Genomic DNA, 23,633 nt, shown 5'->3' with positions numbered 1-23,633 from the left:
CATCAGGAAGTTTCTCCTTAGTTCTAGGTTGCTTCTCTCTTTGGTTAGCTTCCACCCGTTGCTCCTTGTCCTGCCTTCAGGTGCTTTGGAAAATAGCTTGACTTCCTCTTCTTTGTGGCAGCCCCTGAGATACTGGAACACTGCTGTCATGTCCCCTCTCGTCCTTCTCTTTGTTAAACTAGTCTTGCAGATGTTGTTGTAGGCACAAAAAGCAAATCAAGTAAGATGTTTTTATGGGAAGGTTTCGCCTTCATTGAAAATCTTTTCCTTTCTTTCTCTCTTAATTTCTCTTATCATTTTTTTGTCTCTCAAGTTCTTGTAGTTCTCCTGACAGCTCTGTAATCCATTTTGACAAATCTTTTTTCTTGTCCTCAGACTTATTTTGTGATTTTAGAGTATGTTATCTTTTCCATGTCCAACGTTTCCTGCAAGTTTTTTTCCACCTGGGTTATGTCATACTTCCTTCTATTGTTAGTTTCCATTTTTAAATCTCTTTCCTCTGGTTATTTATTCAATTGTTTGTTTTATCTGCTCGCTCTCTATTTTTATTTTCTTAGAGTTTTTTTGTTGTAAAGTTAAATTAGAAATGTATTCATTTATATTTTCAAAGTTATTTTTAATTTCCTCATGGTTTGAGATCATTGTTGTTTGAATTAGTTGCAACATAGCATACATCTCCTCCTGGAAAGTGTTTGTTTTTTCTTGATATATTCTTTCTGCAGATCTCTGGTTTTCCATGATAGCCAAAAATCAAGGTTTTCCTTTCTCTGCAGACAGCTTTAGAGTCACAGTTGAATAGATATTTGTAATCCAGAAAGGTCAATTTTTTTCTAAAGTTTATAATTCTCACTTTGTAGGTAGCCCAAAATATTTTCTTTTTTTGTCACAGCTGTCCTCTGTTATTAAGATATTGAAGGTCACAACAGCAAGTTATCTTTTCCTGGGCTTTGCCAGTTCCTGTATTGGAGCAACTACTGTTGGTATATTTCTGTCCCCCATAAAAAGTTTAATTTGCCAGGAGGCAGGTTTGTGTGCGTGTTTGTGTGTGTATGTGTGTCTCCCCCTTGCAGCCCCCCATCCCAAGCAGAGAAGATTGGAAGAAGGCTTTAACACATTCTGTGCTGCACAACAGGTGGAGGGGAGAAAAGAGTCTCCGTATTCTATTCACACAGATGCTGGTAATGCTCTGTGAACATTGCATTGGTTTAACACACTTCCTCTTTAAGAAAAACATATGGAGCAGCAGCAGCCCCCCCCCCCCCCAGCCCCTGTGATCAACCATTGCCCATTGCATGCTGCCCCCGCAAGCACCATTGCTTCTGCCTGCCATCCGACTGGCTGGTGGCTATTTGTCCCGTGCAGCCGAAGGGCCAGGTCAATAGAGCTGAAATTGTTTGGCAGATGGCACTTTCACTTCATCGCCTTAATTAACCAGGAGATCACTTAACAACCACAACTGGAAGTCCCAGGATTGTGGCCACTGAACAAAATAGTCATAGGGGCATCTTGCTTAATACTGCTTTGCACGATGACTAAGAATTTGGTCCCATTTGTGGTTGTAAGTCAAGGACTTGCTGTATTAGAAAGCAACTTAGTATGACAATATTGAAGTATTCTATAAACCCCATTTTACTATCAGCAATGCAGTAATTTATCTCACCTTGAACATCCAGATGATTTGCCATTACCAGCAATGCCCATTTCAGAGAAGATGAAGTTGTATCTGTCCCAGCAACAAAGAGGTCAAAAATGCAATGAGTCAATTGGTCTTCATTATAGGTAGAATTGGGATGGTCCTTGCTCTGTGTTTAACAGTAAGCATGGCAAAATGGTATTTATAAACATGTATCTTTTATTGCTCATATTTTTCAAATTTTTCTTCTCTAAAATGATTAAGACTGAATCTCCTAGTGTCCATGAATACTCTTGTTTCCTTTTGGATATCAAAAATGCCTAATATTAGCTCTTCTGCTTTCAGTAGCTTCTTGTTATTTCTGGCTTGTTAGTTAGCAAGCCAGAAAGGACAAGTGGCTCCTATCACATGACTGCTTACATTATTCCAGGACCTTGGAGAAGGAACTTGGTGAAAGGCTTAATTGTAAATAAGGCAGTGGATAAGATAAGATAAGATATAACCTTTATTGTCATTTTTATACTGTGAACCTTGCTTCGGATACCCTGAAACCCCCTCCCAGAAGGTAACAATAGGTCATGAAGAGGATGTGTATGGGAACATGAATTGTAGGTGGATCTACAAATGACACCCTCAGTAATACATAGGAAGGGTGATTGGTGGAATCTGCAGCTCAAGTGGGGAGAGGAGTTAAGATACTGGCTAGCCTGGAATCTCTGAAGGGGAGGAAGTGATGGAGAACCCCAAAGTGCTTATCTGGTTGTGCTGTAGATAGTGCAGTTAGTCTGATGAGATTCTTGTGAACAGGTGAGCAGCAATAAACATAATGCTGTGATCAATTATCAGCGTCATTCTGGTTTCTTGCACCTGACTAGTGCAATGATTTCCCATAAATCAATATTCCCGTATAATGCAAATACTTACTTTTTCTATTTGAAACAAATAGAAATCAATAAAATCCTGTGGCTCGTGCAGATTCTGATTCTCCTTATGATGTTTAACCTGCTTCCTTGAAAAAGAAATAATTCTCTTACATGCAGATTTGACAGTCTGGTGAGGACCTGGCAGATATTTCATGATATGTGGGAAAACTTCATAGAGCTACAGAAAAAACAAAGCAAATCTAGTTGCAACTCAGGCAGCTGTTTCATATAGATAGTGAGCCAACTCCTATGGATTACCACTTCAACCATATTTCCCTGAACCTAACTACATGGAATTTAGCCTTTTGGTAGATCGAGTCAATCCACAAGAGAAATCTATTGTTTTGTTTCTTAACAACAGATTCTCACATTCATCAGTTATGTACAATATATGTGTACATACTCATGTATGTTGAAATTACACAACTCAAGCTTTCGGTTTATAGCCTTGACACATTTGGATGGCATCTCCCTGGAGAAAACATTGCCACATGGACAATATTTTCTTCTGTCAACAATCCTCATGCTGATACATTCTTTCTCATTATCTCCTTTACTGCAAAACATCCAACTTTTAGCTTAAAGATTAACTAATTTGACAGTGTGCAACATTTATATTGCATTGAAATTAAAAAAATGAATAAGAAAAAGTTGTGAATGTGAATTTCTGTTAATGTGGTAAATTATGAACTGACTAATTAGGCTGGGAAGGGAAAAGTCAGAACAGCAGCAAAAGTATTAATACTCACAGCATGACATATGCTGCCTGCAAATTTTAAGGTAACCCTGACCGCTTCTATCAACTCCAGGAACTCCTTGTCATCAGTGGAAAACCTATATCCAAAAGCTGCAGCACAGATAGTGTTGCAGAATGAATTTGTGATGGGTATTGCTGGATCAAAGGCCTGCCCTGAAAATGAAAGGATCACTATTAATTTTCACATTAATCCTGTAAATACCCAAAAAACGACATGCTCTGATTGAGCTTGCTTGAAATAAACAAAAAAAACTTGCGGTTATTACTTACTGTCTATTACAGTGATGGCGAACCTTTTAGAGACCGAGTGCCCAAAAACTGGCCCCGCCCCTGCTCCACTTCCCTGCTCCGCCTCTGCTCTGCCCATCCCCCGCCCCACCTGCCCACAGGACCACTCACCACCTCCAGGGCCCGCCGCAGATCTCCCAGGCAGCCCAGCAGCGCTATGGTGGCCACACTCTCTGCCCACACCCTGCAGCATCAACTGCATGATGGGGTGTGAGGGCAGAGTCTTGTCTACGCTGCCTGGCTGCCATGTCCCTGGCTGCGTTGCTCCGTGTGGGCCACGCTCGAGGGCGAGTCTCCTTCAGGGGGGCTGCTGGAGAGGAGGGGGTCATGGGGGGAGGCAAGGCTGGGGCAACGGCACGTGTGCCCACAGAGAGGGCTCCGAGTGCCACCTCTGGCACCCGTGCCATAGGTTCGCCACCACTGGTCTATTATATAGCCTAACTGTATAGTAGATAATAAATATTATATAGCCTAAGTGTTGAGAATGCAGCTTTAATACATTGCAGCAAAACTTGCAAATTTAGAAAAAAAACTTTGAATAATATCTCTATCAGAAATTCCTTGGCTGTCAATACGCTTTTTTCAAGAATATTCAGGATTACCTCTTGTTTTGGTTTATCTTTTATGTGCTTGAAGAAGGAGTGATATATCTTAAAAACAGAATATTTAATTATTATTTTTTTTGGACACACTGCTTCTGAACTGAATGCATTTGATCATGAGAGAATATTTTAAGCATCTATAGAACACAGTGCTAGATGAACAACCATAATTTTTCTGGACATAAGGATACATTTAGAATAAGAAAGTGTGTTCTGGACTACACTTAAATAACCATTACATCACAAAACTGTCAGGTTTAAAATGTTGGAATCATCTCTTCTAACACGCTTTCTATATTTGTATGCACATATGAATTTAAATATTATGATGGAGAGATTAGCATAACATTTATAAATTGAACTGGATAATTTATGTTTCAGCATGTTGCGTGAAACATCAGGTTCATTTATATGTTTGAGTGGTATTTTCTTTTTCTTGACTATGAGAGGGACCTTGGAGTCCTAGTGGACGATCACTTAACCATGAGCCAGCAGTGTGCAGCAGCAACCAAAAAAGCTAATACAATCCTGGGTTGTATAAACAGAGGCACAGAATCAAGATCACATGAAGTATCATTAACGTTTTATAAAGCCCTAGTAAGACCACACCTAGAATACTGCAGCCAATTTTGGTCACCATATCACAAAAAAGATGTTGAGAGTTTGGAAAAAATTCAGAGAAGAGCAACTAAGATGATCAAAGGCCTGGAGACTAAAACATACAAAGAATGGCTGTGGGACTTGGGTTTGGCTAGTCTAAAGAAAAGAAGAAACAGGGGAAACATGATAGCAGTGTTCCAGTATCTGAGGGGCTGCCACAAGGCAGAGGGGGCCAGGTTGTTCACCAAAGCACCAGAGGGCAGGACAAGAAGCAATGGTTGGAAACTGACCAAAGAGAGAAGCAACCTGGAATTAAGGAGAAACTTCCTGACAGTGAGGACAGTTAACCAGTGGAACAGCTTGCCACCAGAAATCATGGGCGCTCCATCACTGGAGATTTTTGAGAAGAGACTAGACAGTCACTTGTCTGAGATGGTATAGGTTCTCCTGCTTGAGCAGGGGGCTGGACTAGAAGACCTCCAAGGTTCTATTCTATTCTATTCTATTCTATTCTATTCTATTCTATTCTATTCTATTCTATTCTATTCTATTCTATTCTACTCTACTCTACTCTACTCTACTCTACTCTACTCTACTCTACTCTACTCTACTCTACTCTACTCTAGTCTTTCCCCTCCTCTCTCTCTTTTTGTTTCTTCTCCATCTGTCCCGAATCCTTTGACAAGCTTTGTTATTTCTTTTGCAACCAATAATTTCATAAATGTTACAATATTTCATGGCTTTACTAGTTCTCAAAATATTACATTAAATCTCAGGAGAACATCCGCTGATGGAAGCTATTTCTTTCCTCAAAATATCAGTCTATGAAACAGGAAAGTTGGAAGGCTTAGGAACACCATAGAAGGTGCTGAGCATAGTCATAAATGAACAGTGAGAGAACATTGGAAGAATTTTGCAGATGAGATTCAAACCACCATCACCTCAAATGATCACTTACCCTTTGTACTTGTAAAGAATTCCACCAGGTGCTGAGCCTCCTCTTGGATTTGAGTTTCCAGACCCCTTTTCCCTAGTCCCAGCTTCCTCATGGTAATAACACTAAAGCGTCTTTGTTGCATCCAGACATGACCATGTGAGAAGGCAATACCTGAAGACACCAAAGAAAAATCAGAAATCATTGCTCACTAAAATTAATAGGAAGGTATTAGGGTTGATAGCCTAGAAAATACTTTAAACCGAACCCTGTTAGTTGGCCCTATTGGTTTTGAGTGGTACAGTATAACAAGGGAGAACACAGTAATATCCTACATCTTTGACCATGGCTTACCTCTGTTTTTGGTAAGAACGGAAAGAAAAGGTGTGGGTGGACGATCAACAAAGGCTTGCGAATTGTCAATCAATCCTTCTTTCACAGCTTTGTATCCCGAGAGGATTACAGCATGTTGATTCCCTATCCACAGAGAATAAATGTTCCCATATTGTTTTGCCAGCTGCAGTTTGGAAAAAAGATAAAAGTTTTATATTATTCTAACAAAGTTTCAGCTTAATAGTAAACCTTCTACTCTTCTCATCTTCCTTTCCTTCTCTTACATACAAAGCTTGGGAAACTTCAGTCCATGGCCCAGTGTGACTCCCAACATTGGTGCTGGATTTTGAAATAGCTAGCGAGACTACAACTTAACAGTTTAGAAATACACTATGCTTCTGAATACTGAATGATTGAATTTCAATCTTTATAGAAGAGGATAGAAAAAAAATCAAAATAAGTATCTCCTGAGAGCAGGTGGTTTCTATTGTGATGATCAACGTAGTGTTATTTTAAGACAGAAAGTTTAATTCAGGAGGGAAGCATTCTGATTGGTTGGAGGAGGACTTGGATACAGTGGACTATATGATGCCCAGACCATTGCTTCAAGCACAGAGGGTTCTAAACTATTCATGGCTGCAGCTGTCATAAAATGTGCCAAACTCAATAAAATAAAATTGGAAGAGATTTGGAGACCTTCTAGTCCAACTCTATTGCTGATTTTGTGGAAAGCATTTGAAGCTCAGAAGAAGCACAACCTAATAATAATAATAATAATAATAATAATAATAATAATAATAATAATAATAATAATAATGATGATGATGATGATGATGATGATGATGATGATGATGATGATGATGAAAATAATAATAATAATAATAATAATAATAATAATAATAATAATAATAATAATAATAATAATAATAATAATAATAAAAAAAAAGTTGGGAAAGACCTCCGAGGTCATCCAGTCCAACCCCCTGCTCAGGCAGGAAACCCTACACCATTTCGGACAAATGGCTGTCCAGTCTCTTCTTAAAAACTTCCAGTGTTGGAGCATTCACCGCTTCTGGAAGCAGGTTGTTCCACTACTTAATTGTTCTAACTGTCAGGAAGTTTCTCCTTAGTTCTATGTTGCTTCTCTCCTTGGTTAGTTTCCATCCGTTGCATGAGCTACTTCACTAGACATAGCAGGTATGAAGAACATCAAGGACAAGGTCTTGCAAAGCCACAGCAATAAAAGCAATGTCCCTCTAGTACAGGGGTGTCAAACTCATAACGTCACAGGACGTCTCGTGACATCGCGACTTTTTTTCCATTGCCGGCAATGGGGTGGGCACGGTTTCGGCATGATGCATCCAGCCAGTGTGCCGGCAGTTTGACACCCCTGTATGGTTTTGATATTTCAGTTACTTTGTTATCACCATGCTGGTGTGAATCTTTCATGCAAAAATTGTTGCAAACTGCACAAGGGTTGTTGTATGATATTGAGGACTTCTTGATAGAACCCGCAAAAATGTCCCATTCTTTAAGACAACATGAAACCATAAACAGTTCTTTTTTGAAGAAAGAACTCTCTTGCATGAAGATGTCCTGGTGTACATTTGGAGAATCAACAGTGAGTGGCAAAAATAAATTTTCAGCTTGACTATGAAAAGATAATCACAAACAGCATAAATATATTTATATAGACCCTTCTCTTCATTCCAACACTCCTGGAGATACATTTGGGGAAAATAGAATTTTTTTTCTCCGCAATGTCTCTGTGTTCTTCTCAGTTATTGTCCCATCAGTATTAGAAAATGTGATTCAGGCAAAACTTTGGTCAATAAGGTAATATGTGTCTCAAGGCTCTGTTAATAGGTGTGTGTATGTGTGTTCTTTAATTTTACTGTAGTTTTTCTCAGTTGCCTTGAGTGACACTTTTTGGCTGAAAAGTTCTGTACACGTATCAATAAAATAAAAAAAGAACTGACAAGGATATGTAGATAATCCTTCTGGACTACTACTACTACTACTACTACTACTACTACTACTACTACTACTACTTCTTCTTCTTCTTCTTCTTCTTCTTCTTCTTCTTCTTCTTCTTCTTCTTCTTCTTCTTCTTCTTCTTCTTCTTCTTCTTCCTTCTCCTTCCTTCTCCTTCTCCTTCTCCTTCCCCTTCCCCTTCCCCTTCTCCTTCTCGCAAGACTTAGGTTTAGGATTTCAGCTGAGATGGGTATAAAGAGACACAAGAAGCTGAAGCTGCTTCCATTTATCTCCTAGAAGCAACCCTTGGTAGCCCATCTTAGCTCCTAAAAAAAGTTGGTGTACCATTGAGATCCCCTCATTTCTTATTTATTTATTTAATCACATTTGTATAGTTGCTCATCTCACACAATGACTCTGGGCAGCGTGTCAGAGTGTGCACAGTCTTATTGCGTGAGATAACCATGGAGTAAATACAGTAAACAGTGGTCTATATTAAATGGTGGTTTATCTTACACTATCTACAATATCATATGCCAGGAACAATATACATATATGTGCTAATACAGCAGGATCCAACAAACCACAATTACAGCAGGAAATGGAAGAAGAAAGAACACATCAGCAGAGCCTTCCCTTTATACAAATGCTCTTAAAGAAACACAGACCCTGCTGAGTCATTCCCATCATTACATCTTACATTTTACATTAGATAAGCTGGTTAGCTGTTAAATCATTACCGTGACACAGCGTACATAATAATAATAATCAATACATATATAAACTTTAAAACAATTCATTTAAATTTAAAAAATAAAAATAAGAGCAAGTTTTTTTATTTACCCTTAATCATGAAGTCTTTAATATTAACCAGAAGTTTAGAAATGTACCATTCATTGTGCTGGATAATAAGATTGCCCTTCTATACCTATGTACCTATTTTCTGAGATCTTTTTTGTAGAAAGTTCAGATCCACTCTCTCTTCCTCCCTCCCTCTTTCTCATATACATCTACCAATGCCCAGCTGGGTAATAACATGTCTTCAAGCAAATAACCAAGCTCAGACAACACCAAAGACTGCACAGTTCCACTCTGAGCTACCTATAGTCTTTTCTATTTGAAACTTTGAAGCTCTCTAGAAGATTAGAAACAGCATAGAATGTAGTTAAAAAGATGCCAAGAAATAGCTCATCAAAAGCAAAAAAACATGGGAATTACTTCTTTGCAACATGTTGCATCAGGGGTCCCCAGCCTCTGGTCTGCAGACCAGTACTAATCTGCGGCCCTTTGGGAACTACCTGGGAAAGTCCATCTGCGCAAGCAGCAGGCGCACAGGTGAAACCATCACCTTCCTTCACTTGCCACCACTGCTGCCAGTCCATGGAGCTGGGAAGGTTGGGAACCACGGTGCTGCATAATCCTGTCTTTCCTATCATAATTCTCTTATGTACTAAGAAAAACATATCATATAAGTCAGTGGTTCTCAACCTTTTTAATGCCGCGACCCCAACCGGTCGTAAGTCGAGGACTAAACCGGTCGTAAGTCGAGGACTACCCAACCGGTCGTAAGTCGAGGACTTTCCCTGCCCGGGAGCGCCGCGCATGCGTGCCCCCTGCGCCGGCCGAGGCGTAGCTGGCAAGCGGCAGAGACGGAGCAGGCCGACCACCAGCTGGCCCAGCCTAAGGGAGGTAAGGCACCCGCCGGAAAAGGAAAAAAAAATGGCAGACAAAAAAATGGCGGACAAAAAAAATGGCGGACAGCCTTGCTTGGCGACCCCCGTGAAATGGTCAATCGACCCCAAATGGGGTCCCGACCCACAGGTTGAGAACCACTGATATAAGTCAACTGGTTTGGTTTGAAGCTGTAGTTCACTGCAAAAAATTCTCTGATTATTTACAACCTGAGCTGAAGATTGCAATGTCATATTTAATAATTATTTAACAAAGCCATTTAAAATGATGTTTCTAGAATAGATAATTGCAATGCAACTTTAACATAGTTTCTGGGTATGATAAAGACAATGATGACTTGAGTCACATATATAAGCTGTGCTTATACGGCATGATTAACTAGCTCAAGTAAAGGCATAGAACAGGCATGCCAAACTGCCGGCCCACGGGCTGGATGCATCATGCCGAAACCATGCCTACCCCATTGCCAGCAATAGAAAAAAAGGTGCGATACATCGTGCGACGTCAGAAGTTTGGCATGCCTGGCATAGAAGATTCATTGGCACAACACTCTGAGATTGTTATCTTTGGGTAATGTTTTTGTAGTGACTTATGTTGTGCAAGTATTAAGTAAGGTTAATATAGTTTACTGAGTCAGATGAGAACATACATTCTGCTACTTATTGGGCTGAGGTAGCACTCATGACCCAAAGAAAAATAAGTCCCACTGAGTTTCTTAAGGGTGGTTTCCACATAATAGTGGCAGCCTAAGTGAGAATTTGAATTCATACATTACATTAAATCATAATGCAATGTATTGCACTTGGGATAGCCCAGACTGCTGTTTCTATAATTATTCAGTAAAACACTAAAGCAAATAAGGCCTTAATGCAATATATGAGCCTAGTTAGTAGTTTAGGATTTCTGAAGTTTACACTGTGAAAGTAAGCAAAGCTATTCTTACCATACATATACCATCGTTTCCCACTGCTTCCTTCTAGATGGGTTGGGACTACCATTTTCAGAATTCCTGAACAACAGGGATGAAGAATTTTTTCAACTATATTTCTGAATTCTTGGGAAACTACCAGATTAGATAGCTTGCCAGTAAGACGTGGAAAAAAGAAAAAGTTAAACAAACAGTTCCCCATTAGCCATGCTCTGCTCCAAATATGTCTGATTGCGGACCCAATACTTTGAGAAGGATTCATGTAAGAGGTTCAGAGAAGGACAATGGGGAATGGTGATAAGGCCAGGAATTAAGGGCAAATCCACATTGCCTTCTTCAGTGCTTTTTTGTAAAAAAAAAAAGGTGCCAGAACTCACACACGTCATACAACCTGCCTTGCCTACCCTACAAAGTTCCATCCCAAAAAGGTGCCGGAACTCCGTTCTGGGCGTTCTATGACAAAAAAAGCCCTGGCCTTCTTATACTAAGGTAAAAAAACCCACTACCCATTTACTAAACACAGTTCTGCCTGTATCTTTTTGTTTCTCAGTGTCCTCTCTCAGCTGAGATAGCAACTTAAGGTGTCACATTCTTATGTTTTCCCTAATATGCCAACTCAAGATACTCTGTGCAAGCAATGGGGGTGCTGATGTGCATCAAGGTGGTGGCCTAACATGATGTACTCCATGGTAGCAATATTGTAGCTCCAATATATCCTTCTGGTTTCTGGAGAACCACTTTAGACTGGCCCCTGATCTGTTCAGTACCCCTCAGTCTTTTTTGAGTTGCAGAAATGCTCAGAACCCTTGATTCCAAAGCCCCTGTAATTTATTTTTTAAGGGATTGGTCAGCTGGTCAAAATAGAGAGTGTGAAGCCATGAAATTCATCAGCCCATCCTGACTTAACGTAAATAATTGAAAATGCAACAGAATGGGTTTAGTTCTAGTGTTTTCAGCATAGACTTGTTATGGAGACACAATAATGACTCACTGTGGGGGGGTCATTGCAAGTGTTCTATTTTCTGCTGGGTTCAGCATTGAAGAGGCAGGAGTAATAAACAGGTACTTCTTTATTGAAGACAAAACAGAACCTGAACAAAGATGGCTCCGCCCCTATTTATACATTCAGCTTGGGGTGGTGTCAGCCAATGAATGCACCGTATTTTCCCACTCAAATGCATAATAATCAGCCTTGTAGACTGATCAGCCTTGTAGTCTAGCTAGCAGACCATGTGGTCTGCTAACGGTCCCTGCACAGCTTTTAGTAATCTGCTCCATAAATTCACTCAGTACATTACAGCAAGGTTTAGATTTAAACAGGGGTAGTCAACCTTGGCTCTTTTATGACTCGTGGACTTCAACTCCCAGAATTCCTGAGCCAGCTGTGCCAGCTCTGTGCCAGAGCCAAGGTTGACTACCCCTGGTTTAGAACATCATATTAAATCAGGTATAGGAGGAGAACTGTGTGAATATGGAAATGAGGCTGCTCAGGAGAGCAGAAATTAAGTCCTACAAAGAAAGGTTANCAAGACCGCCTCCTACCAAATACCTCCCTTCGACCAGTCCGCTCCCACAGAGAGGGCCTCCTTAGGGTGCCGTCGGCCAGTCAATGCCGGCTGGCGACCCCCAGGGGGAGAGCCTTCTCTGTGGCAGCTCCTGCCCTCTGGAATGACCTACCCCCCGACCTACGTACAACTACGGACCTGCGCCTCTTCCGCCGAGCCTGGAAAACCCATCTATTCCATGCGGCCGGCCTGGCGTAGTTTTGATTGGGCTTTGCTAGGGGTTTTATAAGGGGTATTTTAGAGAAGGCTTTTTATTCAATATTTTATTCAATATTTATTGTGATTTTTATTATTGCCTGTTCACCGCCCTGAGTCCCGTAAGGGAGATAGGGCGGTATATAAATTTAAATAATAAATAAATAAATAAATAAATAAAAAGGACTTCCTTGGTTCTTGGTGATTGCCACCCGGACGGTTTCTGGCAACAGTGTAGATGTTTTGCATTGCGTTGTTCTGGACCAAAAAAATAAATTATAATCTGACTGTTAGCTTATATAAGTACCCTACATCCCGGTACATTCAGGACTCTTAATACATTGAAGTTGATATTAAATTAATCCCTGTTCTAGATTTGTTCAACACATGAAATAACTAAAGCCTGGCTTGAGCAACATATTAAATCACAAAGTACAATCAGGATGTAAGCAGGAGGCTTAAGTATGTTGTGTTGTTTCCAGGTAATCTGCAAATGGAGCCTAACATAGAATAAGTTGCAATAATTCATGTGGGTGGTGATAAGAGCTTTAGTCACTGTGATTTACGTCATCTTTTCAAAGATATCCAAGTCAAGAAACAGCAGTTTTGACTTGTTTATTTGTTTAAATATAGTTTTAGCATAACCATGACCTAGGTAACATACAGAAAATTAAAATCAACAAAACATCATACACAGCAATAGAAACCTAAGATGGTAATGATGATCATAATGTATAACATATTCCTGAGGCTAAAAATTCCAATATTAATAGACCAGTTAGGGCAGTGATGGCGAACCTTTTAGAGACCGAGTGCCCAAACTGCAACCCAAAACCCACTTATGCATCATTGGGTGCCGGGTGGGTGTGGCCCATTGGCTGGGTGTGGCCAATTGGGTGGGTGTGGTTCATTGGGTGGGCATGGCTGCGGGGGTAATGGCAGACTGGGTGGGACTAAAAAGTTCAATCAATCAATTCCAACTTTGCAAGATCTTTTTTGTCCCTGCGAGAAGTTGAAATTAACTGATTGATTGAACCTTTTTTTTTTTTGTACACGGCGATGGAGGCCTAAAGTGAAAAGGTTTTATAAAACCCAGCTGAAGGCCTAGGACTGGGGCGACGGCATGCGTGCCCACAGAGAGGGCTCTGAGTGCCGCCTCTGGCACCCGTGCCATAGGTTCGCCACCACTGAGTTAGGGCATGACAACAGAATCTGAAAAGCCTGATAATGCCCCTTTCTACTTCAGCTTGCATCAAATATAATCACAGGCAAGATGTGTTCTATTTTCTCAGGACTTGGATATTCCTTCTGAGATGCCCTTCCCAGTTTTTCAACCAAATCCATATTCCATCACAGGCTAAAGTGTCATACCAACCGGGTCATAATTAGTACATCACCCAAATCTGGGCAAAGACTCACTGGTCACAACTTCCATCAATCTATCAATAAACCATGAAACAAGGAAGACCCCCCCAAGTTGCTACTTCTTTCTTTGAGGGAGGGGAGCATCACATTTTTAAAAGTTATTTACAACAATCCCTTCTGTATAAACAGAAATTCAAATTAATTTGACCACAATTTCTGATTTTTCAGTCCCAGTACAGAAATGGAGAGCCTCCAAACACTGGTTCAAAACTTACACAGCATAACTGGATTGCGCCAGGTTAGAAATATGTAACTGAGTATCTACTAAAGAGATAGATTTTGTGTTCAGAGGGAAACCATGGAATCCGTCAGGATTCTGCAAATGAGGAGTCACCAAGCCAATTTCTCTTCCCCCATTGTCACCAACTGGTACTGATTACTCAGGTAGGAGTAAAATGATCGGAACATCATGCGCCTAATAAAATAAGGGTGGTGCACTTCCTATAACCAGATCACAATGCAGGTCATTGACCAGAGGAACCAATGCACTCTTTTGACTTAATCAGAGTCCAGATGGCAAAAGAATTATCACATGTTTCAACTCCAAACATTGCTTCAGGCACTATATCACGTTGTGTGTACAAAGAGTCATTATTATTTCAACTTGCTAAACACTTAAGTGTTGTATTAATTGGGCACATCAATCAGATGGCATATTGGGCACATCAATCAGATGGCATCAATACCATCTTGGTATTTCCTAAGAGGCAATGGGCAACTTTGAAGAAGGCTGCCTGAGGGTCAGCTTCTGGTGCAATAAGGATAGAGAAGTATGCATATGTCATTCTGTCACTGCTCTAACCATTATAGTATAGACTCAGATATTATATATGTTTGAATGAGTACTTAAATTTATTTTTCATTTCTCTTCAATATTCTATAGGCATTTCTTCTCTTGCTTAATCTCATGGAGGTTCTCATTACACCAGGGATACTTCCTAGGATTAGCCAACAGAATGAGGCTACTCAAGAGAAACCATGCTGAGACTCTTGGCCAATTCCCTTTTACAGGCATCAATGAATGTTCTAATAGCTACAGTGGAAAATTCACCTAGATAATCATAGGTGGTTTACAATAATATTAAATAATAAATAAAACAGACCAATTTTTACAAGACCTCTTTGTATCCCAACCCAGAATGGGACAACTCTCCATGGCCAAATTGCCATGGCCAACTTTCTGGAAGACAATTCGCTGTGGGATAACTCACCAGAGGACAATTCAACAAATACAAAAGCTAAATTAATTTCAACAGAACGGTGGTCAGTAATAAAGAAAGTCAATCCAGAAATACAAAAGTTACAATAATTTAAGACAAAACTGTGCTCATCAATAATAAAAGAACTGAATGAAATGATTAATACAGTGTTGAATTGTTCTGCAGTGAGTTGTCCTGTGGCGAGCTGCCCAAGGTGAGTTGGTCATGGCGAATTGTCCTAGACCAGTGATGGCAAACCTTTTAGAGACTGAGTGCTCAAACTGCAACCCAAAACCCACTTATGTATCGCTGGGTGCCAGGTGGGTGGGCCCACTCGGTGGGCGCAGCTACAGTGGGCTTGGCAGACTGGGTGGGTGTGGCCACTGGATGGGTGTGGCTGCAGTAGTCATAGCAGATTGGGTGAGGATGGCCGGGGTGGGCATGGCCACCTCGATGTTGCTTATGGGGAGGGACACCTGTGGGAGCCAGGCAGGGTTGGGGGAGATCCAGGGGATCTCTGGCGGGTGGGATGGTGGGCTCCCCAATGGTGGCTCCAGGCTGGCTGGCCTTAGGCCAGTGATGGCAAACCTTTAGAGACCACATGTGCTGGGGCGATGGCGCGTGCCCACAGAGAGGGCTCCGCGTGCCGCCTCTGGCACGTGTGCCATAGATTCGCCACCACTGTCCTAGACCCATCCCAACCACAGTACTGCAAAACTCTTTAATATTTGCTGGGTTCATTCCTATCCTAGCCCTGGATAATCCTTGACTAATAGACTATCAGAGAGCTCATAATTTATAATTGTTCCAGAGAAGACAAAAGTTGTTGGTAAGTTGTTTATTACTCCAGAAGTGGGAGAAAGTACAACAGAAAGATGACAACAGTTCTAGTTTTAGTATTAGAAAATATAAATAGATGCATCACATTCAACTACCCCAATCTGTAATAAGAGATAATGGACCTTTGTTTGTATTCTAAGGACATCTGTTTTTAGGGTCCACATTAGTTTTTCGTGTTATTTGTATATGTATGTGTGATAACATACAATTACCAATGGCTCTAGGTTAACTGATCACATATACATCCAGATAGATTTATTGTTCTTTCTAACATGGGGGAGATAACACGTTTTTGTACCCTATACCCTAAGAAAAAAGGGTGAGCTGAGAAGGAGGAGAAATCTGGTGATGTAAATAAAAGTTATATGGAAAGAAGGAGAAGCAATGTCAGTGCTTTAGATGGCAGACAGTATGGCTTCTAAACAAAATTGGCTGTTGACTGTTACTATTTCTAGGATGGGCTAAGACAAAACCTTTGAGTTGATTGTGAAAAGAGAGTCCAAAGACCACATGGGACAAATATATCCTGTCCTATTTCTGGGAAGCCAAGAAACAGAGGGACATCATATCCAGCCAACCAGAGAAAACAACTTGCAGCCCAAAGGGGGAAAAGGTCAACCCATGCAATTATGCTCTTTATTTATTTCTAAGTACAAACTAGGAATACAGAATAGAAGTACAAATTGGTTCAGATTTAGCCAATGTTCTAGATTGCATACATGAAAAGATAGACTTTTCCAGAAAAAGGGATCCTTGCTTTGATTGTCGAAAAGAAATATTGCTTTACAATTTCTGACAACTATATCAGTGGTGGGATTCAGCCATTTCGCACCACTTCGGCAGAACCGGTGGCTAATATTTTGTTGCCCAGGCCCAGAATGGACTTCCGGAAGCGACATCCACACAGAGAACTGGTTGTTAACATATTTGAATCCCACCAGTGAACTATATTACTTGTTGGTTCAATGTTGTTTTATGTTTTTAATTGGTGCTTTGTGGCTATTTATCAGTAAGAAAGAAGGGAGAAAAGAGAGAAAGGAATGTGGCATGTTTAGTTAAGATAACTTGATGAAAGCTCTGCCTGGATGGAAAACCTGTTTTGTTTTGCTGGGTTAAGAAATAGCAAAACAACAACAACAACAAAAAACAATCACAAGAAGTGAGGTTGCTGCATTTTGAATAAAATCCTGTAAACCCGAAAGCTCTCATGAGTTTGTGTGTGCATGTCTGTATGTACTTTTCACTTGAGGGGTTATTCTGTGTGCCACAGTCCATGAAGTGGGAACTGGAGGCAGCTCCATCATCCCTGCCGATCTGGAAGCCATTGGAAATAGTTCCCCCCCCCCGTCACTGGGGGCTCAGCACTCAATTGGGGGGTCATGTTTTGGCTATTTATCAGTTTGCTTAATTATATTTTTACTTTTATTTTTTTTACTTATTTTTTATTTTTTAAGACAGTTACTTTGGATGGATATTGAGAAATTATTTGGCTGGTTCTCTTCGTTGTATTTATTTGTTAATCACCTAGGATGGTAAATTGGTTAAGCAAGCTGATTTAATATGTAGCTCAGGAAGTTCAGATTCCACTTTTGCCCATTCTCTATAATGGTTGGGATCTGTGCACTAAAATATCAAGTTGTCAGATTTTTTAAAACAGATATTACTGCTAATTACACAATTTTACTTTATAACAGATCCTGCTGCTGCATAAAGCTTTGGTCTCTATTAACAGTCAAAATCTATAAATGTCTCCCACAACCATTGTAGCATAATTTGTCAGAGATTATAACTTGCTTCACTAGATGCATGGAATAGTTTTCTGAGATAGTGAACCAATTGTTGAGGAAATAGAAGAATTGTAAACAAGGATATCAGCAGTATGTGGAATACATGTGATATAAGAATGGTTATTATCTTAATAATAGTGGCAATGCACAAAATGAAATGAACTGATTAATATATATGTGTAGTCTCTGTTGCTGCTGCTGTTGTAGTTGGTGGTGGTGGTGAAGTCACAGGTGATAAAACCTAATGATCTTTTAAGCCTCTCTTTAAAATCCTGCTTTTAAAAACTGCCCTAAAATCTGATTGGCCCAGAAGTCAGGCCACTGATGATCTTACAAAGATATCAATCCCTTTAATAAGCTCCTAAGAAAACATAATATCCGGCATTTCTATTGCTATTGCCAGATCCCTTAAAACTTGGAATATAGGAGAGCCTCTTGCATTATCTGTGGCAAAAACAAATCAAATCACATCATTTATTCTCAGGAAGAGATGCTTTTAGTTCTACTGCCGTAGCATATCAATCAAAACCCATGTATTGGGTCCAATAGAATGATAGTATAAAAGAGCAGTGTAGTCAGATAAAATTCTGAGCCAATGCATTCGTTTGATTAATGTACACCCCACTTTTATTGTGTACAATTCAAACCAATGTTTTTATCACAATAAGCACGTAAGCTAAGTTTGGACAAGACAGAAAGTGATTGGTGCAAAGTCATCAGATGTCCTCTGTGCCTAAGGAAGGGCTGGAACTTCTGGTTTCTCAACTTTTGGACCAGCACTTTAACTACTATTTATTTCAGTTGTACAACACTTTGGGTTTGATTTCCTATGAATGTACAGGATATTTTGAAGCACCTTTGGAGAGTAAGTCCAGAGACCTGTTTATCTACCATTTTAAGATTTAATTACTATTTTAAGAAATCCTGCAGTAACAAGAGTATTGCTACATTGTGTAAAATCAGTAAAACCATATTCAGTCTCTGTAAACATAGCTGAAAAACTTCCCTCCCTTCCCTCCTTCCCTTCTTAAAGTCTACATTTCCCCAAGGTTATCTATCAAGTCACCGCATGTGAAAAGTGATTGGAGAGAAAGTTGGGAATGGTGGTGATGGAAGGAAAAATAACATTTTTCTCTCTAAATGTACAGTGCCTGGTGTAGCTACACTTTGACTACATTGACCCCAAACATTTATTCTGCTTACTGAATTGCCTCATTTTCTTACAGTTGGATTTATGAAAACATACTAAATCAAAACAATAACAGCAACAATCTAAAGAAAGTTTTGTGAATACACTTCTTAGGATTTTAACTATTGTAGTTAACCATATGGTGTAAATACAGTCCTTCACTACAAAGGGGTATTATAGTGAACATTACCAGTAAATATATTTTATTTTCTCTTACTGTAAATAATACATTTTTATCTCTTATAAAGAAGCTTCAGTTCACAAAAGCAGATCATCACCTTCATCATCATCATCTATTTTTTGTTAAAAAAACTATATTTCAATTTCTTTATTCAAATCATGAATTTTAAATTAATAGAATAGCTGCTATTGGCACCATGGCTGGATTTGCATAAGTTTTTAGACAAAGATAAAATGGGGCTGGCAGCTTATAACTTAGCAATGCTGTTGTTACTGGAATGGCAAATGAATCCAGAACAAAGCTGTATTCAGACACAAATATTTGAACATGAAGGATGATTTTCATAGAGAACTCTCTACAATCCAACACCATTAGGGTTGTAATTAAATATACTGTATATAAATTAAAACAATCTCAATCAATATGATATAACCTAGACCAGGGGTCTTCAAACTTGGCCCTTTTATGCCTTGTGGACTTCAACTCCCAGAGTTCCTCAGCCAGTGGTGCTGGCTGAGGAATTCTGGGATTTGAAGTCCACAAGTCATAAAAGGGCCAAGTTTGAAGACCCCTGTCTTAAATCTAACAAACAAAATGGAGGCTGGCTGAGGAATTCTATTCTATTCTATTCTATTCTATTCTATTCTATTCTATTCTATTCTATTCTATTCTAGTCTATTCTAATAACATTACACTATATTATATTACTCACATTTCATCATTATCTTGTTATAAAGATTTATAACAGCAAAATAAAAAGGGGAAAAAAGGAAAAACTTAGCCATTTTCATGAGAAGTCTGCCCATTCAATTATTTATTTGAGGGAAGGATAACATAGCACATTATGCAGACTCAGCCATGTGAAGTTGGAAAGTGAGGGCATCACATCTCATTCCCTACTTAATCCAAGAAAAATAATTTCAATATCCCCAATAGCTGCTCCAAGAATATCCACTAGAAAGGTCACCATCTCCCTCGGTTCCATTCTCAAACTCCTCTCAGTGCTAGGAATAAGACTCCCTTTCTGAATAATTTTATTTTTTCAGATATCAGGGAAAGCCCAGCCTATGAAATCCACTCTTTCATAAACTGTGTCAGATCAGCTCCTGAATCCAGTCCTCTGCAGAGTGTAGAATCCAGATATACCAGACAGACAGCTCTCTATAATTCTGCTAGGAACATGCCCAGTGAAGACTAGTCCATCTCTTCTCTAATTATGCCATCATGCATTCTCTTCATCGTGCTGTTTTCTAACATTCAATCTTTCATTTTAGACAGCCTTTTTGAAATGGATAAGTATTGAACCGATTGGTTCCGATTCTTTTCTATATGATTTTTCTTATGACTCATTGGTACCTTTAGTACTTTATTATAGAAAGGTAGTATCTACATGGAATCTATGGAAATAATTCTTTCTTTCTAAAGCTTTGCACCTCCTTCTCCTCTGCTTCTTGATGGAGCAAGTATTTAGAAAAAAACATACCTTTCTGAAAGTCTTCTCCGACAAACGAATCCCAAGCCGCCACAGACTTCCTATGAAAGGAAGCCGAAAAGGTCCTGGTGGATAGCGTTTGCGTTCGCGTAAGCAGAACTTTTTCAAAAAGCTAAGAATCGTGTATGGAATCTTAATGATCCAAAATAAAAGTTGTTGCAACATTATTCTGCCTTCTCACTCTCTAATTTTGGATGCCTGCTGTATCACCTTTGGGGAGAAACGTCTTCTCTATCAGTTCCTTGGTTTCTTCTGAGATATTGTTCCTTCTTTCTCTTTGTTGTTCTGCTACCATCAGCCTTTATATATCTCTACTTATTAAGATACCTTCTGACACCTCAATCAAGAAGCCCAGGAATGTGATTGTCTATGGATGTTTGAGATAAAATTAATTACTAAAGAGGTGAGAGAAAAATTTGATGAGATGTTTAATACCAAAGGTCACTCTAACCCAGCCCTGGCCATGCAGGTGATCAATTATCAGTCATATTGTTTATGTACAACTAATGAAGGAGAATATTTGTAGCTCAGGGTTGAAATGAGGGGTCTTTGAGCTTGCTTGTTTTCTTGCAGATGTTTCATTACCCTATCTAGGTCAGGGGTCCCCGACCCTTGGTCCATGGACCGGTACCGGGCTGTGGCATGCCAGCAACCAGTCTGCACAAGCTAGCAAAGCCCCATCCATGGGGTGCAGGCAACACACAAAACCATGCCCACTCCGGTCTGCGGAAAAAACCTCTCTCCATGGAACCAGTCCCTGGTGCCCAAAAGGTTGGGGACCTCTGATCCAGGTAATATCATCAATGCTAGTAAGGAGTAGAGTTTGCTGTCAGTTTATATTCTGGTGTCTTGCCTGTCTGAGTGGGTGGGGGGCGGTCTTAGGGATTCTTTGGCTGAGCTGTTTACTAATGGCTCTGTGCCAGTTTCTTGATTGGGGTATTGCTTACTTGATTTTTGGTCTGAAGTTGACCTTGGAGTTAATCTATGCCAGTGGTGGCGAACCTACGGCACGGGTGCCAGAGGTGGCATTTGGAGCCCTCTCTGTGGGCACACGTGCCGTTGCCCCAGCCTTGCCTCGCTCCGCGACCCCCTCCTCTCCAGAAGCCCCCCTGAAGGAGAGTTGCCCTCGAGGGTGGCCCACACGGAGCAGCGCAGCCAAGGACATGGCAGCCAGGCAGCGTAGACAAGACTCTGCCCTCACACCCCATCATGCAGTTGATGCTGCAGGGTGCGGGTAGAGGGTGTGGCCGCCATAGCGCTGCTGGGCTGCCTGGGCGATCTGTGGCGGGCCCTGGAGGCGGTGAGTGGTCCTGTGGGCAGGCGGGGCGGGGGATGGGGGGGCAGAGCCAGTTTTGGGGCACTCGGTCTCTAAAAGGTTCGCCATCACTGATCTATGCTGATCTGAGTGCTGATTACTGATAGAGAGATGCTGGAGACTTTTTTCTCTTTGGGGCTGGTTGATTGTCTCTTTTGCATAGTTAATGTCTATGTGTCTATTGATGGCCGATTTGTCAGAGTGCCAGGCTTCTTGAAATTCCCTGGCATTTTTGGATTTGGCCTGGTCTAGGATTGTCACATTTTCCCAACTGAAACTATGGTTAAATCTGCCTATACTGTATATTGTGTAATTAAATAATTTTTGTCATGCCTTTGACTGCCAGTTGGTGTTTATGGATGCGTTCTGCCACCTTTCTGCCTGTTTGTTCTACATACTGGTTGCTGCAGTTCTGACATTGCATGTTGTAGATGACTCCTGTTTTTTTTCTTCTGGGGTTTCTGGGTCTTTTGGTTTGCATAGGATGTTTGTTTGCTTGGTTTGCTTAGGACAGTGGTTCTCAACCTTTTTAATGCCGCGACCCCAACCGGTCGTAAGTCGAGGACTAAACCGGTCGTAAGTCGAGGACTAAACCGGTCGTAAGTCGAGGACTAAACCAGTCGTAAGTCGAGGACTACCCAACTGGACGTAAGTCGAGGACTTTCCCTGCCTGGGAGCGCCGCACATGCGTGGTTCCACCCCCTGCGCCGGCCGAGGCGTAGCTGGCAAGCGGCAGAGACGGAGCAGGCCGCCCACCAGCTGGCCCAGCCCAAGGGAGGTAAGGCACCCGCCGGAAAAGGGGAAAAAAATGGCGGACAAAAAAATGTGGACAAAAAAATGGCGGACAGCCTTGCTTGGCGACCCCCGTGAAATGGTTGATCGACCCCAAATGGGGTCCCGACCCACAGGTTGAGAACCACTGGCTTAGGACAAATCAAAAGACCCAGCAACCCCAGAAGAAAAAACAGGAGTCATCTAAAACATACAATGTAAGAACTGCAACAACCACTATGTAGGGCAAAGGATTATAACTTAGCCCAAGGAGCATAACTCTGTATAGAGGTGGTTTTGTCTCAGAGTCTACTGACCTCTAAATCCATAGGTACCCCATCCTACTAGAGTTATATCTTAACCTGTTTCTCCCCTACAGCCTCTAGACTTTGAGACAAGATTTTCAGTATTTCTCCAAAGATAGCCTTGGATTGAGATGAATAAGAGAATATCATTAGCATATTCATGAGACCAAACTCCAGATTGTCAAATGACTTCCCCTATTGATGTCTATTGATCAGTGAAGATGGGAAGATCAATATATACAATAATGCTTAAAAGATGTTTTAAATAATTATGTGCCATCAAGTTAGCTCTTAGCAACAACACAGATAGACTCCTGGATTGATGATGATGTTATCTGTTCAGTAGTGTCCAACTCTTAGTGATTCTATGGGCCAGGTCTCCCCACATGCTCTGGATTATCTATCTGTAACCTGTCCCTTTAGATGTTTTTAAAATATATATAATTTATGAATCTGACAAGTAGTGTATAAGCTCAAGTAATAAATCAAATTTCTAACTAAACTATGCCAGTGAATCTGAAGAATGAAACAGTGGCAAACATATCGGAAGAGGTCAATCTACATTCCAACACCAAAACAGAGGTGACTTAAAGAATGTACAAACTGTAATTACAAATAATTCTACATGGTAGCAAAATCATCTTAGGATCATTCAACACTAATTACAGCCCTACATGGAAAAAAGGTGCCAGATATTCCAGCTGG

The 23,633-nt window shown here is 40.5% G+C and overlaps 1 protein-coding gene across 1 annotated transcript in view; it reads right to left on the bottom strand.

The window, feature by feature from the left end:
• The window catches only part of LOC107291416 (cytochrome P450 2J2-like), a 28,410-nt gene extending 7,708 nt beyond the window's left edge, over nt 1-20,702 (bottom strand). Inside the window, exons 1-6 of the mRNA XM_015820411.1 lie at nt 20,529-20,702; nt 6,092-6,254; nt 5,762-5,911; nt 3,306-3,466; nt 2,558-2,734; nt 1,661-1,802 (exon numbers count right to left, since the gene is read on the bottom strand). Of these exons, the coding sequence (XP_015675897.1) occupies nt 1,661-1,802; nt 2,558-2,734; nt 3,306-3,466; nt 5,762-5,911; nt 6,092-6,254; nt 20,529-20,702 (967 nt within the window). The remainder of the gene's footprint in view (nt 1-1,660; nt 1,803-2,557; nt 2,735-3,305; nt 3,467-5,761; nt 5,912-6,091; nt 6,255-20,528) is intronic.
• Nucleotides 20,703-23,633: the final 2,931 nt, after the last annotated feature.

This window comes from Protobothrops mucrosquamatus, unplaced genomic scaffold (assembly GCF_001527695.2).
Source record: "Protobothrops mucrosquamatus isolate PMUCROS unplaced genomic scaffold, P.Mucros_1.0 scaffold1126, whole genome shotgun sequence".
Taxonomy (NCBI): Eukaryota; Metazoa; Chordata; class Lepidosauria; order Squamata; family Viperidae; genus Protobothrops; species Protobothrops mucrosquamatus.
Note: the sequence above shows the minus strand (reverse complement) of the source record. Positions and strands in the feature narration are given on the sequence as shown.